Here is a 27,390-nt window from a genome sequence, read left to right as displayed (position 1 = left end):
AAGATGAATAATTAAGCTGCAGACAGGAAGCACAAGATTTTAATACTGAATTCCTTCAGAGTCCTCTTTGGCTTTCTTTTTTGTGATGTCTGAGTCTGCAGTGGCTTGACTGAATGATGGATCTTGGCATTCCCTACCAGTTTGTGTGTCCAGAGATGTACTTGGAGGTGCTGAATGTGGGGCTCAAGCCAACTCTGCTCATTGCAGTGACCAAATCTGGCTACTTATGTACAAAAAGAACAAAAGTTGACTGTGTGTGGATGCTTGGGACTCCATAAAACTTACTGTACTGTATTAGTGTCAGAAGTTTATACTGAGAAAGTCTGCTTGCCTTGTGTGCTACTGGTGGCACCCACTTAGGATGTTTTAATGTTTTCTTTTCTTGTCCTGGATTAGTCATGAAAAGAATTGCCAAGCAAATATTTATAGCAAGTATCACTGGTGCACTCAATTGGCCAGTTAATAAAACCTACTCAGAATGTCATTCTGAAAAGGATGGTTTGGGTTTCTGTGGTGCATCAGAAGGGTTGGTAGAGGCTCCTTCCTGCCAGTTGTCATAAACACCTGGGGCTTAGGGTTTTCTGAAAAGACCCCCATCCTTAAGGAAACAATCTCCAGCCTGGGTGAAGCCAAAGCCTTTGCCTACTGTAGCAGTAAGCAGAACTCAATGAACTGCAGGGGTTACAGCCCAGCCCTCAGCATTCCCCAGAGCATTATCCTCACATGTGGTGTCTGTGAACTTCCAGCTCAGCTGCAGAGGCAAATGGAAATTTAAAGCCAGGTCAAACAGGCCATGCAGCAGAGGCTGGAGAACAAAACCAGATGGATCTTTTATCAGGAGAGATTCTGGTATTCACTGGATAAGAGAAGTGAGCTATTCTATAGACTAAGATAATAAACAGTTTACTCTAGTTCTGTTTCTGCCATCAGGGTGTGTGCTGGCACAGACTGTGTCAACACAGATGCTGAACAACAGCTTTGATCTGGGACAAAATGCACTCATTAATGCTGTGCTGTGGATAGATTGCAGATCTCAGGACATTACAGAGGGAGGACCCAACCTCTGCATCTTCAAGTGTAAAAGGAAAACCTTAATAAGGACTGCTGAACCTGACTAGCTGCCTCTCAGGAAATCACAAGGTAAACTCTGTTTATTTCTCTGTCATTGCCATTAAAATAAGTCCAGCATAAGGAAACACCAAGTTATCCAAAATAATGAATAATGTATTTTTCATGTGACTGTCTTCATGAAAAACCCCTGTGGTTTTAGTCTTACAACATGTGTGCAGGTGTACGTGACAAACTCACTCTGACAACGAGAGGCACATCTGCATGCTGTCTTTTAATGATGGTATAAATAATTTCCCAAACTGTAAACTACTCCCAGGTAATACATCTCTGTACAGTCTCATAAACACACATGTATCACACATGTTAGCAGACATGGGCAGGGGTGACTTTGTCCTACCAGTGAGGCTTTGGCTTAGTTCCACACCCTGCAAAGCTCCTTGTGAAGCTCACGTGAACATTTTGTATTTCAGGATTGCATCCTGAAAATATCTTAAATGTAGAAATCTTTCCATTTCTATAAAGCTGAGTTTTTCTTGGAAATACATTATTGTAAGGCTTGACCTCATGATGAAGATTACCAATGTGTAAAGCTGCTGTCCATGGGCTGTTTGCCAGCTTGCTGCTCTCCCTGTGCATTGTCAGTACCAGCACTGAGCCCAAAGTGCTGCAGGGAGGGAGGGAGGGAGGGAGCTCACCCACGGATATGAAATGCAGCTGTGCTCCAGGCTCTGTGCAAGGGAGGGGAACTTTGGGCTTTCTTTGATGGCTGATTGTAGTTTCCTTTGAAGCTGTGTGGATGTGCCATCCTGAGGGGTTCTCTGATGGACAGGAGTTTTGTTGAGGGGGTAAAAACTTGTAAAAGAATGAACAAACACAGTATCAGAGGTGAATTCAGGCTCTTTGTCCCATGAATTTCACAGCTTTGTAACCCTGATTTAGAGGAGTTCACTTCTGCTTTGATGTCTGATAAAAGTATATTCTAAGGTAGTCTGCTGTTGGGAAAAACAAAATGCATCAAAGTCTGGACTACACTTTGAAAAACTGAGCAATTCAGTGTTCTTGTCTGATGCTTAAAATACTCACAAAGCTCCTGACTGAACCTTGGAAAGCCAACAGAAAGATTGCTGTGTGGTTTTGATTTCTTGCAATAAATTTAGATGGACTTTTATTCTGAAGTCCTTTTGTCTGAAAACTTTCTCCCTTCACATGACATTTGCAGCAGTATGAGAGTCCTGGCTGCCCTCTGCAGCTGGCTGTGCCAAGCAAGAGCCCAAGGTCTGTAGAAACCAGCCCAGTGCACTCTTTGGTTTGAAGCAGCTCCCAAATGTGATGCAAGCAGCAGCTGTGTGTGGGGTTATGCTTATGAGCAGAGGCCAAAGGATCTCTCCAGATGCAAACCTTCTGAAAATCTGGGTCAGATCCTGAGAGTGATCCAATACTGTTGATGGCTTCTGAATTTTCCATGAATGTCAGTCAGTGCAGTGCAGAGAGCCTGAGCTCAGGGAAGTGCCAAAACCTGTTCCACTGGTCCCCTGAATCTTGAGCATGTCAGTAGAGCAGATTCTTGAACTGAGAAGAATGATGAAAAATCAAGACTCAAAGGGATCAATTTGAAGTTCTTGTCCTTTCTCTAAAGGCCCTTTAGTCTGCTCCTTTCAGTCATCTACTTACCTGTCCTTTGCTCCACCAGCCACGCCAGCCTCAGCACCCAGTTTGATTTCTTGTAATCCACCTGAACTGCTGTTTCTTGTTCTCTTCTTACAAGGCCCGTGGAAAACCAACCAGGGAGCAGTGATGTGATCTGAGCAGACACTAAGGGGACTCCATTTCCTGCTCTCCAGTTCCTGTCTGGTCATTTTTCAATGAGTCCAAGTCAAGCAGGAAGTTGACAATGATCCCTGTGCTCCCTGGTGTCTGTTCTTACCCTATGTCTTCTTTCATTTCTCACACTTCTGACCATGCTGAAAAATGTCCAAGGGCTGCATTTTTCAATGTGCTTTTACACACTGTCCCACTAGGCACTACTATAATGCTAATAAATAACAATAAATTATATATATGTTATGATTATTTGGACTCATTAGTACACAAGGACCCACATGATATGTATGTGCAAATGTGGAATTTGGGCAAATTCCTGCAATTGTTTGTTGTCTTCTGTTAGTGTTGTAAATAACGTGCTAAAATACTTGGAAAGTTGGTTTGTTGGGCAGTGTCAGTTCCAGGCTCCCTTTCTTGGCTGGTTTGCTGTGTGTGCTGCACTCTGCCTGCATTATCTGAGGGGTGATGCCGGTGTTGTTATCTGAGCTTTCTTCTTCCATTGGAAAGGCTTCTTCACCTGCTTCTTCTGAGTGCAGGAAAGCCGTGGGCTGTGGAGAAGGTTCCACATCAGCCAGATCTCAGCAACTTTCAGGCTATGAACCACCATGAGGTCTTTGTAAAAACAGGGATCAAAGGTCTGCAGGTGTGGGGCAGCAGAAGGCTTAACAATGCCAAAGGTCTTGAACCCTTCGTGCAAAATGGGCTTGAGGTTGATTCTCTGTAAGCACATGCCCAAAAAGACATCATCAATGGGGAAGAGCTCCACTTCTCTGCACGCCCTGGAGAGCTTCCTCATGGTGCAGCTGGACAGCAGGAAGCCTCCTCCCCCAGCGTAGGCAGGGTAGATGCTCAGCCCATACATGCTCTCGGGGATGTAGTACTTGCTCTTCCGGACGCGGATGGGACGCGCGTTGTAGATGATGTCCCCAACAAAGAGGTCCTCAGTGGGGTCGTGCCTCTTGAGGAAATCAACGATGTTCTCCACATTGACAAAAACATCAGCGTCGCCTTTGAAAATAAATTTCACGTTGTGGCAGAACTCAGCAGCCCAGCTCAGGAAGTGGATCTCCTTCAGGGTCAGGTTGAAGAAAGTGTCCATGAAGTCCCAGAGTAAGATGTCCCGGTATGTCTGACTCTCCTGGTGCATCAGGGTCTCCCATGTTGCCAGCACTGTCCTGTTCTTTGGTGTTCCCAGCAGGAACACCCGCTGGATCTGCTCCCCATTCACCAAACCCTCCCTGCCCCACGTTTTCCGGACAATCTCACGCCTGTCAAAGTCCTCAACCACGGATTTGATAGCGATGAGCAGGAAGGGACCTCCTGGCGTCTTTCGGCATTTCCTGGGCTGGTTAATGAGGAGATTGAAGTTCCTGTTGTCCTTGTTTAGGAGATAGAGCTTGAAGTTGAAGGCAGAATCAGTCAGTGGGGGTGGAGTTGTAGTTTGGACCCTGGTTTTGGCCACTTCTGTTGGTCTCATGGCAGGGGTAACTCGGGGTCTGGGTGCAGTTGCCTTTGCTGGCATCAGCCTCCGAGGTGCTCTGGGATCAGTGAGTATTTTTGGTGCCACTCGAGGTTTGTTCTGTGCTGGCTCCTTCTTTCCTGCTGGGATCAAATGTTCCAGCTGGGAGTAGAGCAAAGAACAAAGCGCCACCAGCAGGAGGAGGGTGCAGATCACATCTCCTTTGAGGTGAACTCTCATTGTCTCTCTGCTGTTCCTGGAGCTGCTAGAAGCTGTGTTTGAGCTGCCTGGCACCACTGCCCATCTGCAAATAAACACAGAGTGTGTCAGCAGTGAGGATTTGGCAGGTCTGAAGCAGGTAGGCAAGACTAAACATCATTTAAAAACCCAGCAGCAAAGCACATTTTACTCACACAAGCACAGAGACATTGAGAAACTTGTCAAAAGGCACATGGGGTTGCAAACTTACTGCTGATCCCAGTGCCAGCCAGCTCTGAGACTTGGTTAAGCAATAGTCCATCATCCTGAAAACCACCCTCTAAGCACAACCCAAAATCCTGCATCCCTTACTGCTGAACATGCTTTGTCATTTCAGAGATTTCACTGGGAAAGGCAAAGTGGAAAATTATGAATGATGCCATTCTCCCATAAATAATGACCTTTTTTCCCCTAGCTTGACAACCATTACTTGCTGCTTTTATCCTTTTTGACCAGGGAGGCTCAGAGCTGACTGCTGAAGGGCAGACTCATAGCAGGGTGCTGCTGGTGTTTCCTTGCACACGGAGCCAACTTTTGGTAAACTGTGATTTGTACTCAAAATGAATGCATTGGGTACAATCTGGAATTCACACAGGACCTTTCTCCTGCCAGAATTCTTTAATATAAAATATTAAACCATTGTAAGTAACTTCCATTTATAAGGTTAGAAGGGGCCATGAGTTTTTTTCCTCTGCCAAATCACCCTAACTCCCCTGAGAGGTGGGGAAATAAATCCCAATAAGCAGAAGCAAGGCAGAGCATGGTGTTAGGAAAATTTTGTTCATGTATCATAGATGAAACTACCTTTTGAAATACAAGATTTTTCCTCACTTACACTTTTCCTGGAGATCTTCTGTCTTATTTGATCAGTTCTTCAACTGCAAACAAAATGAGAATGAAAGAGTAAGAAGGCAGCAAGCAGCAGGTCCTCTCATCACCCTGTGGGTGCAGCCACTCCCTGCAGCAGTAACAGCAGAGCTGGACAGAGGGACCCCACAGCTGCTCCAGGAGGAGATGAGTGACCATCATCATTCCTATGATCTGTTGCCATCACCGTCACCTCTCCTCAGCAAAAAGGAAGGTGAGCCCCACCTGAAAATTTCCCCACAAGTATTTTATACCTCCACTAATAATGTATCGTGTTCATGTGTGATTTGTGGCTCTCTCTTGCCTGTGCTGTACTAAGAGAAGCTGCCTGTGAAGGTATTACAGTTCTCTGTCCTGAATTAGCTGAGATCATATCCAAAGATGACTTCTGGGATAAAAAAAACTGGAGAGGGATGTTTGATAAAGGCATACAGTGATAGGACAAGGTGCAAATGCTTGGTAAGAGTTTGGTGGTATCTGTTTTCAGCAGATACTGTCCTGGATTGGATCACTTGCTAATTGTTCATTAAGCAGCCATTTTGTATCAGCCATAATGTTAAGCTTTCAAACTCAAAATTAGATTGATGAGTCTGTAATAACGAAGTAACAAAACAGTGGTTTTGTACCAATACCTGTGATATCTAAGCAATATTTCAAGACTTAAGAGGAAGAAAATTATTACACCAGTCGATTTCTTGGCCAGACCCTTTAAAATTCTTAGATGCACATTGTTTGGACATCATTATTTAAATACTGTGTTTTTCATTACTGGTTAGCTTCAGCTCCAAGGTACTGTTGAAATAGAGTATTTCACCATCATATGCTATTGCTTATCTTGGGAAAAAGATAAGCAGCTCCAAAATGTTTACTGACCTTATTATTTTTGTCTCCATTATTTATGAAATCTTTATTTTGGAAAACAGCATACCCATGCCTTGGTGTAAGGCTCTTTGCATTCCTGGTAGATTTAAAATCCCTTTGGCCTTGTCCTGATGACCATGGGGTTTTTTCCTTAGGCCTTGTTTCTTGCTTTTTCCTGCTCTCTGACAGAGGCTTTTCTTCATTTGTTAGCTTTTTTTGTTTACCTTTCACTCCTCTCCTAGGCAGATGTTTTCACTGGCATAACTTTGTTACTAATAGCAGGATTGAACAGTTTTCTCAGATCTCTTGTAAATTGTTGTACAAATGTTTAGAATATTCAGGATCTGTTTTCTGTTTATGTTCTTTCTGCCACATGGCTTGGCTCAGAACCATGCTCAGCCTCATGGAACAGTCCCTCCTGACACGTATAGGATGTTGGTTTGCATTTTACATCTGAAGTCCCCTCTCTTTCTTCACAGAACACAGCAAATTTCTTTTTCCTTTTCTATGCACAAGTTTGATCTTATTTCAGCTGCCAGGCTTCAGATGGTAATTAAGGAGCTGGATGAAAGTCCTGGATTTTTCCTGTGTTTAATGTTATCGACAAGGGTTTGGAATAAAACGAGCGTGTCATGAAACTCGTAATTTCCATGGCTTGCAGCTTCATACTGCCAGCATCTCAGAATCTGGCAATAAGTGCCCTTGGAAAAGCCAAGAAAAACCTTGAATTGTTACAAGCCTGGGCAGATAGCCCAGATTTTCCTCAGTGTTTTCTTTTATTGAAAGTAAAGGATCCGAAAGAGTGATTTCCACGCTGAAATAAAACAGTTCAGTGCTGAATACAGAGCTCTCATTTTCAAATGAAGTTGCCAGCCCTTGAAGTCATTCCTTGATCTAATTATATGGATTTTCCAGTCTTTGTTAGGTATTTCCTTCTTTGGAAGGAAAATACCCTTGATTGTCACAGTGGTGTAAGCTCTATCCATGGATGTCAGTGTGGGAAAAGCTGTTCTGCTCTCGAATACAGAGGGACTGATGATTCTGGCAGATGCTCTGGCATGTCCTAAAGCCAAAAGGATTATTCATCCACCTTGACACCAGGGGAAAAGAATTACAGGGCTACCAAAGTGAGCAGGAAATGTCTGATGCCAAAGGAAAGAGATGTGAGCACAGCAGGGTTTCTCAGCACACCACATCCCTGAGGGTCCAAGGCAGACGCACCTCTGCTTCCTCTGCTGCTCTGGGGAACCTCCATCCAACCTGAAATGGAGCTGGGCTTACAAACTGCATCACTCCGGGCCTTGAGGAATGGCCTGGCTGCCAGCACTGCCTCCTGTGTCCTCCCAGCTTGGAAAAGCAGGCAGCTGTCCCTCTTTGTGTTGGCTCTGTGGGGATGGACACAGGGGGGTTGAGTCTGGCCTGATGGGGTCTGAATGGGACAATGGGGCTGGATAATGGGGCTGGGGATGTTCCATCCTGGGCTGGGCACCAGAAATGTCAGAGGGCTGAGCTGGGCAGCAGGAAGAGGCTGACAGGTCCCATATCCACGAGGTGGCAAGATGGGCAGCCATAAATAGGGAATGAGCTGGAAGAACCAGGGGGGCACAGCCTGCAAAGCCCAAGAGACGATGAAAGGCTGGAAAGCTGGAAGAGGCCAGAGCTGGGCATGGCACCCTGATGAACATCCAGGCAGGAGTCTGACCTGTGCTGCTGCACACTTGGGCAGAGGGCCCAGTCCTCTGCCTGGTTCTCATTTATTTGAGAGGAGGATTCTGAAATATGGCCAAGAACAGCTGCAATAAAAGCAGTCAAGTGATGATAAAAAAAATAAATTGCTAGCCCTTCATTTCCAGTTGAATGATATGAAGCCTTGAGCCCATCCTGGCAATTCTTTTTGCAGCATTCATCACATCTCCATCACTTCTGCTCAGGGCCAGAGTGGGAAAAACTCCTCTGGATCCTGTGCTCAGATTCAGTCAAGAAGCCTTGGTGATTCTGGCACGCTGCTTTGTGCCTTGAGGAGTGGTTATTTGATCCAGCCAGTCCTGGGAAAAGCAGCTGAGATAATCAAGCTGAAAACATGATGCACTGAGCATGGGGGCACAAAACCAGCAACGAGCTCTGCTGCCCACTCATGCCAGCCTGGCTCACAGAAACATCCATCCCACCCAAGCTGTGGGGTGTCCTTGGATCAGCCTCTCCCTGCTGCAGGGAAGTGCTCCCAGCTCCCTCCTGACTCCAGTCCTCACTGCTGATGCTGGAGCTGCCACGGGTAGGTTTGGGTTGGGCAGCAGAGGGACACTGTGTGCCCATGGAACGTGTGGGGCTGTGGCTGCAGATGGAGGTGTCCCATCTGTCTGCCCATAAAATGAGCTACAGAAAGTGTGGGGGATCCAGCACTGATGGGTTTGATGAGGATTTTTTGTAATCATCAGAGAAGATTATACAATATTGGTGGTGGGGATACTTTGAGGCAATGCTTCAGGTTTGGGATATTTGTTTTCATTTCATGTTTGCTGAATGCATTCCACAAGAACAAAGTCATCTTGTAGCAGCCAGAGCTGGATACTGAGACCTGCCCAGGCTCTGGCCTGCAAGGGGAAAAGGCTGCACACGTGTTCCTCTCCTGCCTCATTTACAGGAGTTTTTCCACTCAGATTCCCTCAGCAAGAGCAAAGCAAACTCCCAGGATCCTCCTCACTTGGTTCCTCTGCCTCAGGAAAAATCCTGACCCTGTTCAAGAAGCAATGATGACATGCCCATGCTGCAGCTGGGGCTGTGTGGAACAGACGAGTGCAGGTGAGCTTTCAGCCACCAGAGCAGGATGCTGACACCAAGAACTCTGCACTGCCTGCAGCCCTGGAGGCTGCATCTTCCCTCTGGCACCCTTGGTCCCATCCCCTGCACCCCTGAGGGCTGGGAGAGTCTTTGACTCCTGTGCCTGCACCACTTTAACTTAAATGTCTTGCTGAACTGTTTAAAGGGGAAGAGTAGCTCTGTGTGTTGGAGCAGGGGAAGAAGCTGTGTTCTATGTTTGGGTGTCATGTAATGGCTTTTATTCCTCCATGGGTTTGGGGTTTGTTTCTTTCTTTCTTTCTTTGCTTTTCTATCCCCCCTCTAGGCAAAGTCAATAACTCATCAAAGTTATGGTTTCAAGTGGCCCTGGTGTTGAGCAACTCCTCTCTGCATTTCAGAGTGCTTGTGAAGAGGCTTCATTTGGAGTTACAGGATCATAAAGTGATGCTGAATGATTTGATCTTCTTGATTAGAAGACAGAGGTGGCTGAAATACAAAAACCCCTTTTGGCATATTGGTAAGTGCACCAAAACTCTTGCTGTGCTGCCTTACTAGATAAAAACTCATCCTATTCAGCTGCTTACAAATTCTGAAGTCTATAAACAAACTGAGAGCTGTAGGATTTAATTAGCTGAGTGTCTTGAGAGCTGTCCCAGGAACTGGGTTCCTGAACCAGAACCAAGGGAGCACAGGGAGAGCAGCTGCCCAGTGCAGCACTGCAGCATCACTGCTGCTGGTATTTGCTGCAGCACCTGGAGGCAAAAGCTCTGTTGAGTCAAATACTGAGGAAGCAGGTAACAAAAATGCAGGCCCTGCTCCAAAAACAATTTCCAACTTTCCTGTCAGAGCTGCTTTTTAGGGCATTTTAAAATTTTTTCCAGGCCAGAGCAAACGAATGGATGAAATCCATGCTGTTACAGGACAGGGTGCCTTATTTATCTGCCTGCTTTAGTCCTCAAATACATAGTTTGCTCAGCTTCCCAGCTGGCTGGTCCCATTTTATTGCAGTTTCTCCTGTTTTGGCACTGCCAGCCTTCCCTTTGCAATGCCAGTCACGTTGGATCACTGCTGCAAATGGCTGCTGTGGTCGCCTCCTTTCACCTTCCAACCCAGTCAGAAACCTCTGTGAAGTGTAGAAGCTCAAACACAGAGGAGCTGCAGAGCTGCTGTGTGAGGCTGTTGAGGTGTCTGTTTCCAGGTTCAGGGGTCCCAGAGAGGAACTGGCCCCTCCTTGCTGGGGATTGCAGTCCCATGGGAGCCCTGCTGAGCCTGGGCAGGAGCAGCTGCCTGCAGGACTGAGCTCAGGGAAGGAACTCCCTGGGACTTCCCCCTGCTCCCCTGGCCCTGCTGGCCCAGTGTAAGCACTCAGGGCACAGTTTGGGGCTGCAGCTCCTTAAGGCAGTGCTTGATGCTCTCTGTCCCTCCTGGGCAGGGGGCAGTGCCTGCACAGACCGAGATGAGCATGGAGCTGTGCCAGGCACCTGGGCTGGGCCCCCCATACCTCTAACAGGTGCTCAGCCACCTGCAAGGTAGGAGAAGGTAAAGCCCAATGACTTTCTGCAGGCTCAGCAGCCTCCAGAGGTACCGTCCTACCTGCAGATGCAGTCCTGCTGCTGGCAGTCTGATTTTCAGAGTGGCAGAGGGCTCAGCAGCTCAACTCACACCCTGAGTGCTTTGGGGAAAGGACAGATCTGTCTCGAGTAGCCAAGGTAAGGAACCTGCTGTATTTCTTCCAAACATTAATTTTTCAGGGCCCAGGAGGGGAATAAAGCCTTGCAGGTTTGTGAAGGAGTAAGAAACTGAAACAAACACCTTCCTTTCCCAGCCCTCCCCAGGCTGCAGTGCTCACCAGCTCTTCAGCTCCCAGACCCTCTTCTGATAGATAATCTGCCCAATGCACCCCAAACCCAAGCAACTGCAGTGCAGTAGCATGGATGTGTTGTTACATCCATGGGTGATGGTGAGACAGGGAGTTGAAAATTTAACTCGAGGTAGAAACAGGGTGTACATGCTGATGTGCCCCACTAATTTCAAGATTATACCCAACACATAAGTTTCTCAGAATCTGCCCAAAAGCTATTAAAAATATAAATAAATGCCTGATGATTCACAGGGGCTAAATTCTTTTCTATCTTTGTGGCCCTAGAGAGCTTGAAAATTCCCATGTTTTGCTCACAGCATACCAGAGTGTAACATGGGGGAGATTCATGTCCTTTTACTGATGAAGAATGGCTTGTAAATGTAACATACCACCACTGGGACATGTTTGTGGTTGGGAGGAAACTCTGTCTCAGAGCACTGCAGGCATTGTCTAAAGAAGCCCCACACTTCTGTAAAAACAGCCTCAACATTCAAAGAAAGTTCTTTGGAAAGTAAAGAGTAAAGCAGATGTCTCGGTGCTGGAGCCTGCAGCCGAGCCTGCTGCGTGTTAACCATCACGGTCCGGGCTGCCGCATTTAACACAATTCGAGAGCAGCAAGGCAAAAAGGAAAGCTGGGAGCAGAGGGAAGCAGTAAGGACAGACTCCAGTCCACCCTGCTCGCTGCACAACCCTCCCCAACCCCCCGAGATCAAACACACTCAATAGATACTTACAGCCCATTCGATTGCGCTGATCCCGCGTCCCCTCGGTGCCGTGTGTGCAGCGGGCTGCCAAGCGGGCACATCTGGATGTGGTTATGAGAGACATCGCTCGGCTCTCAGCTCGGCCTGCCAGCGGAGCCTGGGACACGCTGGGGGCGCCGAGCAGCGCTGGGGCCGGGGCCGCTCCCGCAGCAGCGAGCGGAGCTGCCCGGGCCGGGGCTGCCGCTGCGGCGGGGCCGGGACTGGGACGGGGATCGGGGCTGGGAGCGGAGCCAGGAGCGGAGCTGGGATCGGGCCGGGATGGTGGCCGGGATCGGGGCGGCCCCGCAGCGAGCCGAGCCCGGCGATCGCGGCAGAGCCGGGTCCCGGCCAAGGCCGACACGTGATGGGCCCGGGAGCGCCGATGGCTCCGGCGGGACAGGGCGGAGGTGTCCAGGGGGAGAACGCTCAGCCAGGTTGGGGATTTGCACCAATTCTGCTAAAAGGCCGGGTTTTTCTTTGCCGCCCCTCCACCGTAACTTTTTTCACTAGGAAATGAACTAATTTTTCGGAGTTTCTTTTTCTTCTATACTTTGGCTTTTTTCTTTTAATTTCCTTGTGAGTATTTACCTCTGCAAAGAGTCAAATTGAAAAATAGAGGTTGGGTTCAGCTCAGAAGTTAAATTCACTTTGGGGTTGTTTCTTTTTCTCCTAGTAGGGAAATGATGGGAGGATGTGTGAGCTGAGCAGTGCAGAGGCTGGAGACTCTAGAGACTGACTCAAGGGTCCCTGGAACAAAAAAAACCCAAAAACCAAAGCCCACTTTTTTTTTGCCATGCAGTTGGGAATTCAGCTTTGTGGTAGATAAAGAAGGGCTGATCTTGTGATTTTCAAACAGTGTTTGAAATTTAAGAGATTCAGGGCAAAATACATCTCTGCCCCAGTTCATGCAAAAGGAGTTTCCCTGGATTCAGCTGTCAGGTCAGCCAGTGGCTTCCCGTGCAAAGCTGGGCAGGTTTTATATCCCAGCTCCTTGGCTCCCCTCCTGTGGGACAGGAGAGCTCACTGGGAGTGAGGCACTTGAGATTGCAGAGGTGCTGTGGCCTCAGAGGAGCCCCAGGTATCCAACAGCACTGGAGGAAACACAGTGAGCTCCTCCAGGCGCCAGGGCTGGGACAAACCTCCCCTTCTGGCCAGGCTGGCTGAAAAAGGCTCATCAAAGCAGTCACTGGAAACTGAACAAACCAGAGGCTTGGTGCTGTAATCAGAGCTGTTCCCTTGCAGGCAGGACCAGCCTTGGAATGTCAGGAGAAATGTGTGACTTTGGGCAGAGCCCTGCTGGGCAGCCACCCTCAGGCTGGATGCTCCTCTGGAGCTGGTGATCACCAAATGTGGCCAGAACTTCAGTGACCCCTCTCTTACTACTGCAGGTAAGTGTTCAGTGAAAGTCTCTGAGGCAGTTTCATCAAAAGTATATATTTATTTATAAAAAAGAATGGGGGAAAATATATATACCAAAAAGGTTTTTCTGTAAAAGACAATTCCTTGGAGGCTGAATCTTCTGGACCCAAGTATGTCTGGCATTGCAGTCCATAGCTGATCCAGATCTGATGTTGAATATCATGGGAATTTGGAATCAGATGGTCAGCAAGGGATTTTTCCACTGAAAACTAAGAGACATTAACCACACATCTCATACAGGTTTGTATTAGAGATGCACAGCCAGCTCCCTTCAGGGGGGTTAAAATTCAATCCAAAGGGAAAAAAAAAATTTTTTTGACTCTAGGCCTTAAATTGCTTCAGTGTTTGAGTCCATCTCCATACAAAAGACACATGGCCAGCCCCCTGTCCAGTGTACAGCACCAGGGTCAGCACACACTCCAATATGTGGGTCAGACTCACAAACCCTCCTGATCCCTCTTCTTGTACCTCCTTGGTTTAAGGATACCAGATACAGTACCAGAGGTTCACCAGAATTTTCAGCTTAAATAAATCAGCAATTTAAGTGAATTTGAGGCTCCTCATTCTGCCCATGCTCACTCCTGGTTTCAGTCTGTGGGCAGCTGTCATGGTGCGGTTCCTTGGGAACACAGAGGGGAGACAGTGACCCAGAGAGCAGGACAGCTCCTCAATGCTGAACCTGCCTCTGAAATGAAAGGCAAAATAAACAGAGGTAAAATTGTCTCTTCCTTTGAGACACTTCTGTATCAGGGGATCCTGTCAGGTTTGCTTCTATCAGATGCCTCATGTCAAAGTATATCTGGAGAGAATTTTAACTTCACTTCACTCTCCTCTTTGTTATCATCTGTTTGAACACTGTGGTCAGCTATGCCAAAACAAATAATTCAAATTCTCCTTTGGATGGAACTTTTATTCCTTCTGGCAGACTGAATGGAGGCTCCTTCAAACCCGAAACATGGTTAAAATGACAAAAACAATCTGTACCAGAAAAAAAAGCCCTCTTGGATCTCTTCCTGTAAGCAGATTTTGGCCTGATTTCTGCTGCTTGTTCTATGTTTTTTCTGGTTTAGATTTTATATGGAATTAATTAGCACCTTTATTTGCTTTTAATGTTGTGTTTGGTTCTGAAACACTAGCATGACCCCTGATTTTTTTTCTTTTTCACAGATATATCTCAGTATATGGAGAAGAGCAGGTACTGGGATGAGGCAAATTTCTCCAGCAGCAGCACTGTCCATGGCTTATCTCCCACCATGATGATGACTGCTCATGGAAAAGGAGGTATGAAACAGCCACTGCTATGTCCCAAACCATGCCATGTGCTGGAGACAGTTTCACCATGGAATGTCACTGAAAAACCCTTTTCCTTCAAGTCTCTGCAATGAAGGCACCTGTGAATGCTGTTGGAGATTAAACATTCCAGAAAGGCTGCCAGGGGCTCCAGCACTTAATGGCACTTCGGACAGGGAATATGTAAGAGGAAATACACATGCCAGTCACTGGCAGAAAGAAAACATTTACATTCAGAAGAAAGCATTCATGGTTAGTCCTCTGCAAAACAGTAACAGCAGTAAAAAGTTTTCTGGACTTGAAGTAGATGCTGAATAATAAGACTTGCTCATTTAGAGCATTAACATGCTACAAAAACTAGTAATTGTCACTACTCAGTGGCTGCCTTATATATATGTGCAACTTGTGCACATATAGCTGGTCTGAGAGCTTAGAAAAATTATTTGCAAATGAGATGGCAGGCTATGCATGTGACCTTCTTTTCTTAAAAAACAAGGTCATATACATATGGAATATGACAACAATTACTTAAAAATTAATTTCTGCAAAATCAAGAGCAAACTCTCTTGCTCTTAAAGTAAATTTCAAGTTTCTGACTTTTTAATTTTTTAAAATACAATTTTTCAGATGGGTTTCTGCCAAACGGAGTTCCCCAGCTGGGATTTGGCAGGAAAGCTAAATACTCTGAGGTATGGATCCACAGCAGCCTAAATTAGGCAAGATCAGCACCACTGTGTTGGTCCCAAAAGCAAAACTGTCAGAGAGGTAATTGCTTCCTTTTGGGAAGAGCACTGGTACTACTGGAAGGGAGAGGGTGGGATGTGTGAGCAGGAATGGAGGGGATGAAACTGCAATGGCACTGATATAAAATGGCTTAATAAAAGGTGATAGAGCCACAGTCTTGCAGAGATGGTGCCTGCATGAAGTCCTGCTTCCTTGGCAGGTAGGGGCAAGATGGAGACAGATTCACTCACACCTGAAAACCTTCTCCCCATACATAACCCCTTCCTTTCCTGGTTCTGTATGTAACCTCAGGGGTTCAAAATCTGCAGAAAACAAGTCATGTTTCCCTGGCTTACACTGAGGATGGGATACTCAGCTCATTTGACCCCAGCTGGCTCAGAGCAGGCCATCTAAATCCTGCCCATCCAGGTCCCCAGTGACTGATGCTCAGCTGTTCCAGCAGAAGGTATGGGAATGTCTCCAGCCCCAGGAGCTTGGATCTGAGCCCACACCTGAATCTGAGGTTGTGTTCCTCCTTACTGAGTCACAGCTTTGACTCCAGAGAAACAGTAAAATGTGAGTTGTGGTTTAAAAGGCCTCAAAGTTGTTCCTACCATGGCTGCTAGCAGCCTGATAGTCATCACAGACTTGGTGTGTGTGGCCAGAGTCCCCCCCTGCACCTGAAAACATTTCCACAGCCCACTGGCTTTCCCACAGATGGGAAGGGAAAGGAAGGATAGAATTAATGGAATAGTATCAGTAAAAACCTATCAGGAAAGCACTGGGAATATGGCAAAGGTAACTGAGCTGCTTCTGTGCTTCACAGGAGCCACGTCATGCCAGACACTCACTGCTCTGTGCTTTGTCACAGCAGAAGTGCAGCTGCCGTGTTGACATACCAGGAGACACTCAGCTTCTCCCACAGGAACTGAAAGCAGAAGTCAGCCCTGGGGTTTGGGAGATTTGTCTCTTAAACCATTTTCACCCTAAAAATCAGTGCAGGTGAATCCAGGCACGGTGGCAGCTGGTGTTGGATTGTCACACAGTGACAGCAGTGCCAGGGAAAGGCTCTCTGTAGCTCCTGACACCTGTGGGACACAGCAGGTGAGCTGTCCCCTCCAGGGGCCCAGCAGGCTGAGGGTGGCCAGGAGGTGAGAGCAGCCAGCTGGGTGTGCTGATTGCTCAGCTCTGTGGTCTGAGAATGGCATCTGATGCTGCAATGCCCTGAGGGAGCAGCTCCAAACCAGGCTCCACAGGCACCTTGCTGATGAGGAGGCTCTTTTCCTTCCAGCACTGTGTTTGGCTTTCCACAGCTGCAGGCTCCCTCAGGCTGGCAGGCAAGAGCCAATCAACAGTATTACTGTCTGCCACAGATGAGAAAATATTGACAATCATTGTCTGAATTTGAGTTTGTCCATGTTGTTTGTTCAGTGTCTGCCATTTGTTGTACAGCAGCAATCTTTTGCCCTGTGGAAGATTGTGGCTGTCCCAGGGAGAAGGAAAGCCTTCAGGTGGTGAGAGGTGGGAAGGAGCTATAACAGAGCAGGGCAGAACAGATACTCTGGCCATGAATGTTCTTTGTTCTTCAAACAAAAAAGGAAAATAACGTAAAATTGATATTTCCTTACTTTCTCCTTTTTCTTTACTTGATGTCATGGCTGAGGGCAAAAATGTTTTCAATATAAAAATATATTGCAGCTCTCCAGATGATGGCCCTGGACGCAGCCTGAGAATCAGTGGCATTTTCTGCTTCCCAGAGAAATTCTATGAGAAGCCTTGCTTGCTTTTCTCCTCTCCCTAATTCTCCCCTAGGGCTCTCTGTCTGGCTGCTTCCCTGTCACAGTCCTGAAGGAAGTCAGGGTGAAAGCCTCTCACCATTCACAGGAAGGTAGTGCTATATTTCTGAAAACACAGTGAAATAAGGCAAATCAGAGGTCCATGCTGGCTTCTGCAGACACAGAACCTCTCCCCTGAGCATTTCCACCCCTATGGAAACCTGTGGTGACATTCAGGACTTTACATTCCCAGACACTGGCAGCCGTTTCCTACAGTAGCTAAAGCAGGGAAGCCCTTAGCAATGGCACTGTCCCTGGGCTCTAGGAGCACTCCTCGCTGGAATGGAGGCCCAGGAGCTCCTCAGCCAGGCTGACAAGACCATTCTCCTCCAGGGCTGTGACCAGCCGGGCTATGGTGGCCCTCTTGCCCTCGCACTGGATGAACCTGAGCAGCATCTGGTAGGCCTGTTCATAGAGTCCCTCGCGCTCGTACTCCAGCGCCACGGTGTCGATGGCAGGGTCGCGCAGGGCGCGGCAGGAGCTCTGCAGGGAGCGACCCACCTGCTTCCACTTCTTGGACACGGACTTGGCAAACTTCTGGTGGTCATCTGGTGTGATTGTTCTGTTGTCTGAAAGGGGCAGAGGCCAGGTAAGACACAGAAGGTTCATGGCTGATGTGATGTGATGCAGCTGGGGCCAGTTCAAGGTTTGGTCAGTACCCTGTGGAGCAGGGAGCCTGAGCTCTCTGCTGGGCTTGTCCCTACCCTGCAAGCTTGGCAAGGCCTATTCTTTTTTTTTTCTCTCAAAACTGTCCTGTGGTTTGCCAGAGCCCTTTTTCTTTTTTTTTTTTTTCATTTTTTTTTTTTTTAGCCTTTCATAGGCAGCTTGGTAAGGCCTTTCTGACAAAGTCCCCTGTTCCCCACCTAAACATCCTCAAAACACTGGAATCCTGACAGGAGCTCTCTCCTCAGCTGTTTAGCACTGGAGACTATACACAGCTTAAGCCAGCTCAGAAATGATCTAGCTTATCTCAAGCTGACATTGCTATTGAGACTCTCTGAAAGCTCTCTGTAGGGACAGACCCCAAAGCCAGCTGGTGAACTGAGGGAGCCTGGATAAATCAGTCCTGTCTGAAAGCAGGGCTGAGGGTGTCCATGGGAATGTCCCCAATCTGATCCAACTGACACTATTAACTCACCTCAACCAAGTGACATGGAAGAAGAGAAAAATACTCTATATTCCTCCTTTCACTATTAATTTTAAGTTGTGAGGAATGTGGAAGGGACACAGACTCTGAAACATCTGGTTCTGTGCCACCCCAGAAAAGAAAACAGGTGGAAGCCTGATGTGAAGCATCATGGCAATATCTTAGGACTACTGTAATTCCTTTCTTATGGGATGCTGGGAAGTCCTTGGTTTATCTGAGGTAGACCCCAATATGTAGTGATGATAATTCTTCCTGCTGGGCTGTGAGGCAGACCAAGGGCTCTGTTGGTCAGCTCTAGCTACTCACCAAACTTTTGTCCCTGAAAGATGAAGGTGAGCTGTGGGGGAAGGGAGCTGCCTTGAGGGGGATGAGGCTGAGATGGGGACTTCAGAGATGTGCAGTCTTTTGCAGCCACATTGTTGTTGGTGCTCTGGTGAAGCATCAGGCTCTTGAGGCATTCCTCCAGCTCTGTGATCTCCTCGTCTGGCAGGCGGTCAGGCTGTAACACAAACAGCATCAGTGACTCTGCCAGGGCCACCAGCTGCAAAGCTGAGCTTGCTGAGGTCAAGACAGAAGCAATGAGATACAGCATGAGCTGTCAGCCAGTCCAGTGAGGTGGTCTAGTAGAGCTGTGGCTGAACAGGATGGCTTTAAGTGGATTTGAATCTGTAATGTGATATGAAATAGACAATCTCTCCCTGCTGGGTTTCTCACCTGTACCAGTGAGTGTTTACAAGTTGCACAAAACTGCTACTAGCACATGTTAGTTAGTTTCCAGCAGCCCTCTGCAAGAACTAGGGTGCACTGCAGGCAGCAGGCTTCTCCCAGCTCCCTGTGAGGGTGAGACCCACAGAGCAGGGTGATCTGATCCAACAGCTCATGGCCACCCAAGCAGGCAGCTCCTGTTACCCACCTTCTCTCTCTCTCTGCCCCTCTGCTCCCTAAGGTTTGTTGTTCCTGGCTCCTCACCAAGCCAGGTTTTTTCACTAGCCAAGAGAAAATTAGTCTAACTTCCAAAAAGCAGGTAATGAGAAAAGGAGTAAAGAAAGCAAAGCACATGGGAAGAGTCAAAGCTGGCAGTGCTGTGCCTCAATCAGAGGCAAACAGTGTTTAGCTCGCTTACAGCAGGTACCCAGCACTGCTCTCAGCTGCTGAAGGCTGTGTCCCATCTTTCTGCCTGTTGCACTGTTAGGCAGGGTCAGACTGAGTCACTTTTAGGGAACTGGGAATAAGCTCATTTCTTTTGCCCAATCAGCTAGTTCAGCACAGGGAAGGAGCAGCCAGGCACAGTTCACAGGGTATGGGATATCACATGTTGTTTGGTTTGGAGATGAAAGGTTTGGGTTTATTCTCTGTGCTTACAGAAAAGCAACCTGGAAAACGTGCTCTTGTGCCTAATATTCCTGATTGATAGTGAGTGCCTGTTTCTCAGGACCATTTAGAGGAACCAGAGCTAAAGTTCCAGATGGAAAAGAAAGGAGGGGAACAAGTCAGTGAGTTTAATCATGTCAAGTGCCTTGTAGTGAGATACAAGATCTCACTGTTCTTGCAAGCAGGATTAGAGTGCTAGTGCCAAAGTGTGCAATGAGCCAGATGCCAGATGAGAGAGACTTTGCCTTCAGAAGGGTAGCCTACTCCTTCTGGCAGCAGATGCTGTATGTCCCTACTTCGACACAAGTTTTAGGTGTGATGTGCAGTGTTTGTACTCACTTCCACTGCTCATTTCCAGGTGCAGTTACCTTTGACACTCTGGGAGGAGGTGTTGTGTGTGCAGAGCAGTGATGGCTCCAGCCAGGGCTGCTCCTCTCTGCCTGCCTCACAGCTGTACTGAGGCACACTTGTGCTGTCAGCAGCACTGTCTAGAACTCCTTGTCTTAGTGAGGTTAACAGCCACACTAGCTGTTATACATAGAAGGCACAGAGAGTTAGCAGGACTTTTGCAGGCTGCTTTAGGTTACTCTGCTGCCCTTCCAGAAAAGTGCACAGCTCTTTTCTGAGCAAGGGCAGAGCTATTTCTCCATGTTAGAATTAAGAGCTGAAGGACTGAGAAGTTTGTTAACCTGACATGCTGCATCAGAAGTAGATTTGCAGCCACCTCTGCAAGCCCAGTGCCGCCCCTCCTCATTGCTGTCCATCCTCCCTCCCTCTCCCACTCACCTTTTCTCTGTAGATGCACTCCAGGCAGCGATCCTCATCCTTCAGCATCTTGTCAAGGTGCTCACTGCCAGCCTTCAGCTCCACTTCCAGAGGCACCATGGTTGTGGCCAAGGAGAGCTGGAGGTGGCTCTGGAGGGATTTCTGGAGCGCTCCTTCGCGGTAGCTGCGCAGGAAGCGGCGGCAGTTCTCCTGCCTGCAGAACCGCAGCTGCACGATCAGGTGGGGGTGGCTGCAGTGCACCTTGAGCATGTCCACGCCATTCACGCTGCCCGTGGAGTCTGCCAGGGACAAGGGAGCACAGTCACAGTCCAGCCATGAGCCAGTCTACCCAGATCCACACCCATTTGTTGTGTTGTGATTTCGGGATTTACCTCAGAGACCCAGTTCCTCCCATGATAATTCCCTGCTAGGTGTGTTAGTCATCTCTCCCTCCCCCTCCCCTGCTGCCTGCTGAGCATTGTCTGTCAATCCTGGCATTCCAGAAGGGCATCAAGTGATTGGGCAGATTCAAAGACGCCCCCTACCCCTGGGGGGACATTGGGCTGTCCAGGTGTCCTTTGTCCCTTGAGACCTCCCCTCCCGTACCTGGTTGGTGGTCCCTGTGTTCCTTCCCTCCCCCTCTCCCCCAGGTAAAAGGGTGAGCAAACCACATGGTTTGAGAGTTCTGTTGGAGCTGTTACTGGATTCAGAGGCCTGTGGGCCAGGAATAAAGCTCTGGATCCAAACCCCTCCATCAGAACCGACTCCTTTCCTTCACCATTGCCTTAAAGCTTCTCCACCAAAGGTAAACCCGAGCTCCTGCATGTCTGGACTTGTCTCCAAGCACCCAGCTGCAACATCCAGCCAGCCAAAAGTGTCTCTGAGGTGAAATCACCACAGTTGCCCCTTTTTGGTCAAGCAGCAAAGGCCACACAAGCTCAGGCATGTCCTGCCCAGCCATATTGGTAATTAGTCCAATACCCATCCACAACAAGCCTGCAGTAGAGGAACTTTTGAATTCTCTTTGTGATAAACTCCTCTCGGATGGAAAAGTGTGTTAAACCAAGAGGGAAGTGTGGGAATTTATAAAAACTAGAGGGTGTCCCACAGCTCTCAGCAGGCTGTTGGTAGCTCCCCTGAAACCTTCTCTTCCCCAGGCTCAACAGGTCCAACTCCCTCAGCCTCTCCTCACAGGAAAAGTACTCCACCCCCAACCATCTTGTGAACCTCTGCTGAGCTTTCTCCACTTTACTGCCTTTCCTAAACAAAGTGAGAATGAGCTTTCCTTATCCATGAGGGTGAGATTAAAGAAAGGCATGGCACTGCACACCAAGATACCAGAGGATGGGTACCTGCTAATGCCAGCTTCAGGGCCTTGAACACACAAGGCTTCTTCTGGGAGCTCTCGTAGAGGGATGGCAGCGCAATGGTCTTGCAGGTGGACTGAAGGAACAGGTAAGCACTGCCAGTCCATGAAGGGGAGCTGCCTGCCATCTTCAGCACCCTACAAAATCACATGGGCAAGCTCAGAGACCATAAGGGATGCCAGGGGAGTGCTACAGCACAAGCACAACAGACTTATGGGTATTTACTCTTATTTCTTAGAGCAGTGCTGATGTTGCTAAAGCAAGTGTAGCCTTTGAGAGGTTTACCCTTACTCTGTAAAGCACAGCACAGTGGGACACCATATCCCAAAGAAAGAAGCTCACAAAGCTTTACTTTCATTTTCCACTGGAGTCCATTCATTTTATAGTCCAAACATACTCTGAAGCAGAGTTTCAGTCCCTGTGCCTCTGACTAGCCAAGCTGGCAAAATGTGAAATGATTGAAGTGCTCCAGGGACCACCGAGCAGTCCTGGCTCTGGCATGCTCCCATGGACTGAAGCCCCACTGCAACCAGAGATGTTCTCCTTTAGGTCCTGGTCCCCAGGCTGTTCACAGGGCCCTGAGCTCTTGTTACAGGACACAGGCAGGAAAAGGGAAATCGTTTTAAACTGAGAGAGGGTAGATTTAGATTAGATATCAGGAAGAAATTTTTTACACTGAGGGTGGTGATGCACTGGCACAGAGACGTGGTGGATGCCCCATCTCTGAAAATATTCAAGGCCAGGTTGGGCTGGGCTTGGCTCGAGTTGAACATTTCCCAGTCTCCACAGAGTAGCTGAACTAGATGGCCTTGGAAAGGTCCCTTCCAACCCAACCCATTCGGTGATTCTGTGACCCAGCACTACCCCTCTCCTCTGTTTATGCCCTTTGTGCCTCAGCAGTGTAACCCAGGGGTGAATCTCCCGTCCAGTGAGCACTGCCCCATCCCAGTCCCCGCTCCGCGGTCAAACCGCTGTGGGGGCTCCAAAACCCAGCCCGGACGGCAAGCCACGTTTGCGACACCGCTATTGCCTTTTCGCTGACTCCTGCAGGCGTCAGGCCGCTGCTGCGGCTCAACTCCCGTCCCAGCCTGGCTGGGAGGGAGCTGTCCCTGAGGGAAAAGCGCCGGAGCAGCCGCCGGCCCGGTCCCGCCGTGCTGTGCCGCCCTCAGGGCTGGCGGCTGCCCGCGCTGCCCCGGTGTCCCCCCAGCCCGGAGCGCGGCCCCTCCAGCCCGGCCCCTCCAGCTGTCCCGGCGGGACGGCCCGGCCCCCATCCCCGGCCCCGGCCCCCTGCCCGCGGCAGCCCCGGCCCGGCGGCCCCGGGCGGCGTTACCTCCTCAGCGCCGGCCTCGGCCCCGACACTTCCGCCAGGGCGCGGCGCCGCTCGGCACCCGCTGCGGGCGGGGAAACGGGAAGGCGAAAGTAAATCCCAAGAGCCTCTGGAATGGCCGGCGGTACTTCCCTGTAATGCTTGCTGTCTGTCCCGGGACCCGCGGGGCAGGGGCTGCTGCGGGGAGCCCGGGCCGGGGCTGGCCGACACCCTGGCGCTTCCAGGTGTCCCCGCCGCAAGGCCGCCCGCCCAGCTCGGTGCCTTGGTGTCTCGTGTAGGTGAGGGTCTGTCAGAAATACTCCGTTCAGGTGGCTCCCGAGCTCGAGCGTGGCATCCATGCCGGAGGGCTGGGGTGGATGTGTCTCTCTGGACCATTAGCGATGAGGAGTGCGGTGGCTCGAAGCCCCTGCGTGGCTTGCGGCTGACACACGCGAGGCTGGTGGGTCACGGCTGGCGCTTGTCAGCTTGTCCCCGTAGTGCTGCTGATGAGAGTTTGGGTCGGTAGAGAGAATGAACCAGCATTTCCCAAGTCCATGAGAGGTTCTGTCAAATCAAAGCACGATTTGTGTCTCCATTGCTCAGCCTCAGGTAGCAGCCCCCTGTCCAGGCTGCATCTGCCCTGCACAGGTGCCCTGTGAGCTGAAGGACAGCAGCAGCCCTCTGGTTTGTCCCCAGCTGGTGAAAAGCTGGCATGGGCCTGGGGCCACATTTTGGGCTTATGTGCAAGCTCCAGACGCTCTGGCTTGGCAGTGGTTTGTGCAAACTGGGGGACTGAACTGCAAAAAGAAGCAGGAAGGATTTTAAAACACTAAAAATACCTATATATCTGATGCTATTTTGCAACAACAGTATTTTATCAATATAAATCTAATTTGTTTGCTAAAGGAAAGACATGATTCAAATAGAACTGTAAAGGAGTGCATCTGGGTTGGATCTCCTGGGTGCTCTGGATCACAGGGTCAGATTAGGGAGGCAGGCAGTGCCCTCAGACCTTTCAGGGTCAGCAGGCCTGATGGTGCCAATGCTTCTGCAAACAAAGCATTTATTGCTAACAGTTTAAGCAGGTGAGTTAATACATTTCAGGTCTATCTGATGGGGCTAAATGAACCTGGACATCCCAACATTTCACTCCAAAAGCTAAACCTGAAGTAGTGCTGGGTCCCAGAACCAGATGGGAACCACGGTGTGATTGCTGTGGGGACCATCACCCATGTCCTGGAATGTTTTGTCTTGAAGCCAATCCACCTGCTCTATATTGTGGGGGTAAGAAAAGGATAGGTAACTGAGCCCCAGGTTTCTCCTCTGCTGACCCTTGCTGAGTCTGTGCCTTCTGGGAGCATCCCATGGGGTGAAATCAAAGTGCTTGATGAGCACTTGGAATTTCATCTTGTTTCCCATGTGGGAAGTAAAGATGGCAGTGAGGGCAGAGGCTGTGGCTCAGTGGGGCTCAGCTGGCCCAGAATTGGGGTGTCAGGGTTCACTGGCAGTCCCTAGGGGGCTGGGGCTGGGATAGGACAGGCTGCCCTGAGCTGGCAGCAGTCAGAAGGCTAAAAGCACGCCCTTACTGTATGTGAGATTCACAATCCTCCTTAATGGCTCCAAAGGCTTTAAGGAAATCATAAAACAAAAGGAGCTGAACACATGAGATCTCATTTATTTTGCCTTAACTCTTTGGCAGATGTGTGTTAGAGACAGTACTGAAAGCAGAGAAGCAGTGTCCAAGCTGTCGAGGTGATTGCCAGAGAAGATGGCAGAGGATGCTGAGTTCCCAGGCAGGAAGCAGGATGGTGTCACTGGGCTGCTGTAGCCTGCTGGGTGGGAAGGGACGGGGGTTGTCACTGGTATGATGGCAGATAAGATAGCAGAGCTGCTGTGCTGCTGCCACCTCACACTCCCAGTAAGGAGTCACGCTTCAAAGCAGCACATTCTACAAAAACGTGCAGTCCTGTTCCCCTCTGCCTTACCCTTTCTGCATTGCTGCTCTGTTCCTGCTTCATGGGTTTCAGCTCCATCCCTTCCTTGAGGCTCCCTTGGTGCACAGGTTTTCATTTCAATGAAATCTGCGCTGCTGAGGGAGTGCTGTGACTCTGGATTCCCCAGCCCCAGAGAGGGCATGCCATGAAATTCTGAGTGAGATTGTGAGACTTGGCCCACACTCCAGTGCTGGCCTGGGAAGGGGAATATTTGCTTTTAAAAATCTCTTGCTTGGTTATGAGAGGGCTGAAAAAACATGTCATGGGGGTAGTTTAGTTTGTGCAGAAATGTAGAAGAGAGGTGCAACACATTTTGGAAGAAGGCAAATGGAGAAGTTAGGTAACAATGCTCTATACCTACTTCCCAGGCACTTACTCTTCTGCATTATGGTTCACAGGAAAGGTTGATTAAAATACACTTTGATTAAAATACACTTTGATTAAAATGCCCTTTTCCCTTTTTGTGTCAGACATTGTAAGTGCAGTTGCTGCAAACTGGAGTCAAAATCAAAAAGGTTTTTTTCCAAACTTCAGCATCTCATCACAGGCAAGGACCACTGTCATTAAGCTGCTGGTTTCTACTCTAGGCCTTCTGTTGCACTATCAGTAAAAAATGGATATGTGAGGCTGTTTTCTCTGCAGAGCTTCTGCTTGCAAAGAGGTTTTTCCCCCACAGTTTGAGAAATCTGTCTCAGCTTTTTGAATACCAGTGCAGCAGTACCAGAAAATTCCCTTGCATTTTTATTACTCAGAGTAGCAAAACCTCACTGTAGGAAAAAAGACCATTTTTCCCAAAAAAGCTTTGATTTGACATTTTTAACTCTTGAAAAGTATCAGTCAGCTTATTAGGATTGATTGAAAAAAAACTATGAAACCACTGACGAAGAGATTTTCATAATTTAAGTTCAAATTCAAAATATGGTGAAATTTCAAGTTTGTTTGTTTTTTTTTAACCTCCTCTATAGTCCAGTTTGATTTGTTAGTTAAATCCTCATGTGTGTCTCTGTCTCTTTTTTGATGCACTTGTTTTATTTTTCCCAACAGGACTCTTGAGAATCAATTGCAGTTTTGGAAGTTTTCCCATGTTTAAACCTGACTGAATTGGCAAAATGTCTGCTCCAGTGCCAGAACTGTGGCATTACATCCCTTGTCTGAATATTGTATTATCCTTGAGGTGGACATAGAATATTCCAGGTATGCAGAGAAGGGGCTGCAGCTGTTCCTTCCAGCTCTGTTTGGCACTTCACAGAGCTCAGGTGAGAGGAGTGGGGTCCTGTGTCCAAGCACTTTGCAGGAATAACCTGATCCTTGTTTCCAGTATGTATCAAACATCTCCTCCACTCTGCTGAGGCACTGCTGACCTTGTGCCTTCTGTGTGTGATGATGTTACCTGGCATGAGTAGCACCTGCCTATATCAAATTTGTGTTACTTGCTGGGTTTTGTTAGTCCCTAATGGTGGTTTTAGGGGAAATACCATATTCTTAGTACGTTGTTTTAAGTTAGTTCACTGCCCTTTAAAAATGGCAAGAAAAGATTTATGCATTGTTATCCTTATCATGACATGTACTTATCTTGTCTTTTCTCACCTCCTGACTCTTTCAGTGTTTGGCCTTAAAGGACTCTGTAGGCATCAGGTGAGATGTCTGTTCCATTTTTAAGCAGGAATATTGAGCTTTGCAAGTTTTTGCTAAGGACCTCAGGAAAATTTAATGTTTATTTCATATTTTATTATGTTATCTAAAGAGCAGTTTCTGAGTTGAAATTACCCTGGCATTAAGCCACACATGTATTTAGAGCTATTTAAAGCTTTCATATTAATGATAAAACCATCTTGTCTAATAGATTCTATGTGTAGTTGTTTTTAGCATCCTCTTTTCTCATGCAAGAGCTAAATAATTTCTGTTGACAAATAACATAGCAGCTAAACCTGCTTACAATTCTGACTTTTCAAACTCATGCTGAAGATGTACAGCCCTGAGTCTGGTCAGCTCTTTTTCATCTATGCCAGCCAAAGTTTAGGACAAGGAAATTCCAGACTAACAACTCAGGTGCCTTCAGAAAACTGTGATTTCTGTGCCTGGGTGTCCCCCAGCCTCTGGGCAGGTGGGTTTGCTCTGGTGACTTGCCCACCTCCCAGCATAAGGTGGGCAGCACGTGTTCCCTTTGCATGACGCTGCGGATTTATTCACAGCTCTGCGAGATCGGCTGCGGTGCATTTTCATTCTGTGCATTGTTCTCTGGGGCTGGTGATGCCATCCCATTGTGCTGAGTTTTTAAGAGTGTGAGCAGCACTGCTGATGTGACTCCCTGGCTGCCTACTTTCCACTGGCCTGGGATAAAATTGGGTGGCTGATTCTGTGCGGGACGCAGGCGCGTGCGGGGCAGCAGGCGCGCCCAGGGCGATGGGGTCAGTTTAGCTGGGGCACTGCAGAGCT

At 48.3% G+C, this 27,390-nt stretch overlaps 2 protein-coding genes across 3 annotated transcripts; both read right to left on the bottom strand.

Annotated features, from left to right (window-relative positions):
* Positions 1 to 1,323: 1,323 nt before the first annotated feature.
* On the bottom strand, positions 1,324 to 11,865 carry B3GNT9 (UDP-GlcNAc:betaGal beta-1,3-N-acetylglucosaminyltransferase 9). Of its 2 annotated transcripts, XM_059481429.1 has the most exons (3): positions 11,729 to 11,865; positions 5,445 to 5,487; positions 1,324 to 4,655 (listed from the first exon to the last, which is right to left on the bottom strand). In XM_059481429.1, the coding sequence occupies exon 3, from the start codon at positions 4,589 to 4,591 to the stop codon at positions 3,344 to 3,346; it is 1,248 nt and encodes a 415-aa protein (XP_059337412.1). In that variant the 5' UTR covers positions 4,592 to 4,655; positions 5,445 to 5,487; positions 11,729 to 11,865; the 3' UTR covers positions 1,324 to 3,343. The 2 variants fall into 2 exon arrangements, with proteins under 2 accessions (XP_059337412.1, XP_059337413.1); XM_059481430.1 differs by lacking the exon at positions 5,445 to 5,487 and having other exon boundaries at positions 11,729 to 11,814.
* A 1,335-nt stretch (positions 11,866 to 13,200) lies between these two features.
* On the bottom strand, positions 13,201 to 23,038 carry TRADD (TNFRSF1A associated via death domain). The gene is made up of 5 exons (XM_059481759.1): positions 22,985 to 23,038; positions 21,640 to 21,791; positions 20,309 to 20,586; positions 18,458 to 18,650; positions 13,201 to 17,573 (listed from the first exon to the last, which is right to left on the bottom strand). The coding sequence occupies exons 2-5, from the start codon at positions 21,779 to 21,781 to the stop codon at positions 17,266 to 17,268; spliced, it is 921 nt and encodes a 306-aa protein (XP_059337742.1). The 5' UTR covers positions 21,782 to 21,791; positions 22,985 to 23,038; the 3' UTR covers positions 13,201 to 17,265.
* Positions 23,039 to 27,390: the final 4,352 nt, after the last annotated feature.

The sequence above is a fragment of the Ammospiza nelsoni genome, chromosome 13 (genome assembly GCF_027579445.1).
Source record: "Ammospiza nelsoni isolate bAmmNel1 chromosome 13, bAmmNel1.pri, whole genome shotgun sequence".
Classification (NCBI taxonomy): domain Eukaryota; kingdom Metazoa; phylum Chordata; class Aves; order Passeriformes; family Passerellidae; genus Ammospiza; species Ammospiza nelsoni.
This window is presented reverse-complemented; position numbering and strand designations above follow the sequence as displayed.